Source organism: Triticum aestivum, chromosome 4B (assembly GCF_018294505.1).
Source record: "Triticum aestivum cultivar Chinese Spring chromosome 4B, IWGSC CS RefSeq v2.1, whole genome shotgun sequence".
In the NCBI taxonomy this organism is placed as follows: Eukaryota; Viridiplantae; Streptophyta; class Magnoliopsida; order Poales; family Poaceae; genus Triticum; species Triticum aestivum.
The window spans coordinates 653386318-653393113 of record NC_057804.1 but is presented as its reverse complement, the minus strand read 5'-3'; the positions used below and the strand labels follow the sequence as shown (position 1 = coordinate 653393113).

The 6796-nt window shown below is 44.5% G+C and overlaps 1 protein-coding gene across 1 annotated transcript; it reads right to left on the bottom strand.

Moving 5' to 3' along the window:
- Positions 1-1834: 1834 nt before the first annotated feature.
- On the bottom strand, positions 1835-3190 carry LOC123090365 (bisdemethoxycurcumin synthase-like). Its single transcript, XM_044511700.1, has 2 exons — positions 3040-3190; positions 1835-2926 (listed from the first exon to the last, which is right to left on the bottom strand). The coding sequence occupies exons 1-2, from the start codon at positions 3188-3190 to the stop codon at positions 1938-1940; spliced, it is 1140 nt and encodes a 379-aa protein (XP_044367635.1). The 3' UTR covers positions 1835-1937.
- Positions 3191-6796: the final 3606 nt, after the last annotated feature.

Genomic DNA, 6796 nt, shown 5'->3' with positions numbered 1-6796 from the left:
TTTTTCCCCTTTCTTTTTAATTTTATGTATACTTCGAATATATGTTAAACATGCTTGAAAAGTGTTGAAGGTGTATAGAAAAATGTTTCACATGTATAAGAAAAATGTACGATGTGTAAGAAAAAAAAGTAGAAATCAAATCATATATTTGAAAAAAAATGTTAATTAAATATTGGTAATCCTCCAAATGGACCGGCCCATTTCAATGGATACCGAAATCTCTGTTTTACATAGACACAAATTCTTCATCTGGCTTCTTATACGGGACAGGCAGAGTACCAGAGAAATTTCCTGGAGGAAAGAGTTCCACATGGACAGCTATGAATGTGTGCCATGTGATGATGCATGTATTGAGGACTATATGCACTTATTTTTCAACTGTGATTTTAGTCAAAACTTCTCATTATACCTGGGAATGGAGTGGAACACTGACATGAATATCATAGAGATGCTCATCAATGGCAATAACAGGATGAACTCCATCTGTTTCAAAGAAATCTTGATCACTGGACGTGGTGGGCATTTGGAACCACAAAAATGGTATCATATAACAAAGATCTCAATATGAATAAGTGCATATATGCCTACAAAGAGATGTTTCAATTAGTGCTGACCAAGGCTAAACCTAGTCTTAGTAAAGGAATGCAGCAGTGGCTTGATTCTTTGTAATCTATCTATGTATACCCACCATTTGTACATATCCACAATATATAATAGAAATTGAGACACATTAGACGCCTTCCCTACTGTATTATGCTCAAAAACAATATTAAAGCTGCACAAAAAATGTTTAGATGTATAAAAAAATATGTACACTGTGTATGAAAAAAAATACATATCAAAACATATATTAAAAAAATCATGTATACAAAAATGCTTCGGATGTATAAGAAAAAAGTACAACATGTACAAAAAAGTATACATCAAAACATATATTTTAAAAACATGTTAATCATGTACACGATAAATGTTAAACCTGTATAAAATAATTTTTTAGATGTATAACAAAAATGTATAACGTGTGCGAAAACAATAGACATGAAAACATATATTAAAAAAATGTTAATTAAAAAAGTTCTCGACCTATACGAAAATGTACAATAGGTAAGAAAAATGAGAGTTCCGTTGAAAAAAAATAAGAAAATAAAATAAACAAATAAAGAAAACCGAAGAGAGGAAAAATGAAAACAAGAAAGCTAGAGGAAAACAGTGCAAAAAGAAAACAAGAAAACCGGAGAAAACCAAGAAGAAAACAAAAAACCAGACAAAACCGATGAAAAAAAATGGAAGAATAGGAAAAAACAGTGAAAGCCAAGAAAAAAAAGGAACAAACCCGGTAAAAAAACGAAGAAAACGAATAAACCTGAAGGATACCAGAGCAGAGCGAACTTCAGCAAGACAAGTGAGTATAACTAACGGGTCGGCCCATATGCGCGCATGCCTCGGGTGAGACGGATGCTATACTCTCTATAGCGAGATATAGCATTCACGGACAAGGACTGCGATTCGTGAGCTACGCAACACACACGGAAGACGGATCGTAGATGTGATTTGTCTATACATCTTCTATTGGAGATGCTCTAAGCATGTGATTTAGTGCTGGTCTCCATTTCCAAGTTACTAGTTTTGGAAATAACCAAAACTTGCTAGGGCTCCTCAGATATGTATTAAGACGGTTATGAGGATGGGTCTTTTTCTGGGCAAGAAGTATTCACTGGAGAACGCTAAATGTGTCTGGTGCTAAACATGCGTCGGATTGACATGGTTTTTTTTAACACACTACCTAGCTAGATACTCATACATATGCAGATACACTATCTCTATAAACGCTAAATGTACAATGTGTATGATATTGAAATCTTCACTGGAGTAATCAACAACATAACAATGCAGTACGTCGAGGTAGCAGTACGTACGCACATATAAGCAGCTGCTAGCTAGGTTGCGTGCAGTATCATGGTCTCGATAGTCAGCCCGGGCCCACATGCCATCATCACACCCCAGCCAGGTGTTGCCTCTGCCCCTTGCATCTCCCTACGCCGGCGTAGCTCATCGAGCACGAAGATGACGGACACGCCAAACATGTTGCCGTACTCTCTCAGCACCATGCGGCTTGGCGCCAGCTTCTCCGGCTCAAGCTGGAGCGCCTCATCGATCCGGTCCAAGATCGGGACCGACCCGGGGTGCATCGCCCAGAAGAGGTCGTTCCACTTGACCTGGACGCCCAGCGGTTCAAACGAGTCCAGGAGGCACTGCTGGATGTTGTCCCCGATGAGCACCGGCACCTCCTTTCCCGGGGCGAGGTAGCCCCGGAGTCCGTCTTCCGTCAGGCGCAGGTTGATGGCATGATCCGACTCTGGTATCACCGTCTGTGTGGCGGCTACCATATGAAACAACGGGCGCTCGGCGGGGCTAGTCGTGGGGTCGGCGCCGACGATGACGGCGCCCGCACCGTCGCCGAAATGCCCGTGGTCGACGATTGTCTGGTAGCAGTCCTCTTTGGGGCCTCTGAGCAGCATGATGGTGAGCTCAGCGCAGACCACAAGGACGCGGGCGCCACGGTTGTTCTCGGCGAGGTCCTTGGCGAGGCGCAACGCTGCAGAGCCGGCGAAGCAGCCGTTGAGGTAGAGCATGCTGCGACGGACCGACGGCCTCAGGCCGAGGAGCCCCATGAGGCGGAAGTCAACGCCTGGTACATGGGCGCCGGAGTTGGTGGTGACGACGAGGTGGGTGATGTCGGTTGCTGGACGGCCCCACTCGGTGATGGCGTTGACGGAGGCTTTTGCAGCAAGCTCTGGGACGGCATCCCTGACGATCTCCAGTCTGGTATCTAGGGACGGCGACGAGGGATCGATGATTTCGAGGTGGGCACTCAGCACCTCCTCAGTGTGGTGGAAGTAGCGCTTCTGGACGCTAAGTTTCCCATCTGCATGCGATGCACAACAAACAGTACTAGGTAGTTAATTGCTGGGCCTGGTTAATAACCAAAAGGAGAAGGAAAAGAAAGCACCCAAATTAGTTAGCTAGTAGTGTCTTTACAAAGTCTCCTGAAATCATCCTTGAGGCTGGTGAGATGCTCGCTCTGTGTGGCACGGAAGTACAAGTCCAGGAACTCGTCCTGGGACATGCAGTTCACCGGGTTCGCGGTGCCGATGGCGAGCACGGCGGCAGGGCCTTGGGCACGCCGCATCTCGAAAATGGTGGCTAATGAGGTAATACTAGCATTTTCTTGTTTTAATTTGGCTTTGTCTTGTCTTCACACCTTGTATCTCTGTCGATCCTCTGTATGTCCTTCCGTTATATATACATACAGCGAGTCACACACGGAAGGGTTCCGTTCAGATGGAACTGACAAAAGGCATTGATTGCTGTGCTCATTTTGTACTCCATGGCATCTTTCGTTTTTGGTCTAACTAACGGAAGAGCTTAATTGCAACTAGTACTGATGCTCGATCCGGCTGCTAAAAGCAACTGCAACCAGCAGAGTGACATAAGCAGGCTATAAGAACTAAAATATTATATTTATGCTTAGTTGAAGAAGAGGGATAAAAAGGGCTGTAGAGAGTCCACTATTGTACGAAACCCAAAACAATTTATGAGATTGTAAGATGGCTAACTATTAATAAAATAGAACTATCAAAAACTTACAATTATACAAACCGACTATTAGGTTGACTCTAGATCACATGACAACTTCTTAGACTAGTAGTAATGTGTAGTATCATAAGTTAGTATCATGCATATGATACAAGTTTATGAAACTACCACCGTCGTAATGCATAGTATCATACATTATTATGTTAGATGACCGTATTTATGCCATGCGAGACACATATTAGTACAATATTAATTATGGTATGATATCATGATATGATACCCACTATCACAATAAAAGTGTACGCCGACGGCCGGATCTATGCCGACGACCCCCGTCGGCATAGATGGACGTATCCCGACGGCCCAGGTCAAGCCGTCGGCATATATCAATCTATGCCGACGGCAGCCGTCGGCATAGGCCGGCCATCGGCACCGCAAACTATATGCCTACGGCGGCCATCGGCATAGCTCAAGCCGTCGGCAACCATGTGGGTCCGGCTACCCGGGCGGCGACGGACGTTTGATGGCGTGAGGGCTACGCCGACGGGGGCTAACGGGGGCCGTCGGCATAGCCGTGTCGACGTCATCGATCCGCGAGACCTCCACGCCATCAATCTAAGCCCCTCGTCGGTCCATGGGGTGGCAAAGGTACGCCGACGGCCTTGCCGTCAGCATAGGCCTGGCCCTTGGCCTCTGCCACGTCATCGATCCGCGAGGTGTGCCACATCATCGATCCAGGGCGCTCGCGGTCCGTGGCCATAGCTATGCCGACGGCCTTGCCGTCGACATAGATTTCTATTATTTTTCCCATTTTATTTATTTTCTCTTTTTTATTTATTTTTATTTTTTAAAACTAATTTGATTAACTTAAATGTGCATTATGTAAAAAAGCATACCTCGATTATATATCTATTGCCCCCCCCCCTTCACGGGCGTCGCTGGCACCGTGTCACGGTGGGGGGAAACCAAGGTTGTTAGAATCGCGATTCTGTTATACGATTCAACGACTTTACGATCTAAACTAAACTCTATGATTCTACGATATTAGTTCTTAGAATCTACATTTATACGATTCCGATAATAAAGTTTCTATGATTCGCGTTCGTGCCATCGAAGCTCCGATCCGATTCAAAATTACGATTCTTACAACCTTGGGGGAAACGACCACGTCGGGCCGACACGGAGGGAGTCTTGGGTTGGGTTGGCCCGGGACCGTGTTCGGTGGTGTACCTATGGGCTGGGCTATGACAACCAGGTGAAAAGGTCCACCGGTCAAACCCCGTCTGGCGAAAGTCAAAGGGTTAGATCCGGCGATCATCTGTGTTAGGGTTAGACGGGACGGGGTACCGGGGCGGGAGGGGGGGGGGTAACAATGACGCCAAGTGTTGCGGTGAGCCTTCCTACGCTTGTGAAGCGTGGTGGCAAGCACGGGCACCCACCATGCGGCTTGGGGGTGTGCCCCTCTTCACGGAGGGGGGAACACTACTAGAAAAAGGTCTGTTAGTGGCGCACCTATTTTGGCTATTAATGATGCACTATAGGTGCGCCACTATTACCACGCCACTAGTAACAAATACTAATAATGCATATAACCCAACACTACAGTTGACCCAACAATTAGAGAAGCTTTGAATTTGTCTCGGCATAGCAAAGAAATCTCTCTCAATCTTTCCTTTTTGACAAAGATTACAAGGTGCCCCCAAATTGGCACTGACAGTAGCACAAACAAGTAACATATCTTCTTTTCCACAATATTCTTTTTGACCATCTCCTAGAATCAGCAAGCAGGCAACAACAAGAATCACACATAGCATGACTCAACAGCATGCCTCACACAACAACATCTCCCATAATATCATGACTAACACAAAAGGACAATTTGGCATAATCATGAAAACAAACAGCCCGATGTTTGAGATTCTTCAAGATTTGTTTTTAGTCTAACCAACCCAAGAGCTTTATAGTCTATTAATACTCCCCTAGCTGACCTTCGCCATTTAATTCCACCTATTATTACTACTCCGGCTACTAAGGTACCTCGTTTAATTGGATCTAGAGCCCAACGACTGCATGGCGAAAGAATAATGCATGATTTTGATCTCCATGTTAACCGAGTTTAAATTACCATATTGTGGTGGCAGGCGGGAGCATGATTATATAAATTCCCGCGCTAACCCTTAATTGCACAGACCCGAGAGATGGAGTGGAGCATGTGCATGCCTCCTAGCAACATTGGACGAGGCTTTGCGTTTTTAATCAGGGACAGAGGAATGCACATCCTTAATTATACTAGGTAATTGACCATTTGCTGGAACCAGCAAATACATTTTTAGCACGTAATCACCATGATCTACAAAAACCTAAAATTGTACTCCCTCTGTCAGAGATGATAGCGCAAAAATTATGCATCTCCTTATTTCTTAGATCTGGTACTTGATTTGGTTGCTGGTCCCGCTAGATGATTATCAAGGCATGCTGGCAGGGGGCACAAAAGGATGTAACTTTTCGAGTAGATGATTTTTTATATAAAAAACTTTTTAATCCGAGTTCGTATGCAAAAGTTATGCCCATTTTACTAAATTCCAGAGAGATTTTGCAAATAAATTCGAAATTCATATTTGTAAATTTTCGCAACAACTAGACCACATATCACATGGGAAACTTATTTTCTTTTATTTTTTTGACATTTCCATCATTTTCTTTTATTTTTTTAAAATTGAAAAGGCGGTCCGGGGGGGGGGGTGCATTTGGTGAAATTTTTGGTCAAAGTTAGTAATGGCGCACCGTGGGTGTGGTGCGCCATTACTAGTTAAAACTAGTAATGGTGCACCACACCCACGGTGCGCCCTTACTAACTTAAAAAAATATTAGTAGTGGCGCACCGAGGATGTGCTGCGCCATTACTAGTTAAAGCTAGTAATGGCGCACTATCCCCTGGTGTGCCATTACTAGTTTTGAAAAAAAAATTGTTAGTAGTGGCGCACCGTGGAAGTGGTGCGCCATTAGTATTTAGAGTTTAATGGCGTACCTATATATGGTGCGCCACTTCTATATAGCAGTGGCGCACCACATATGTGATGCGCCATTAATATCCATATTAGCTATAGCCGTTTTCCTAGTAGTGAAAAGGCCACGTCGGGCCAACACAGAGGGAATCTTGGGGTGAGTTGGGCCGGGACCGTGTTTGGGGGTGTAGCTA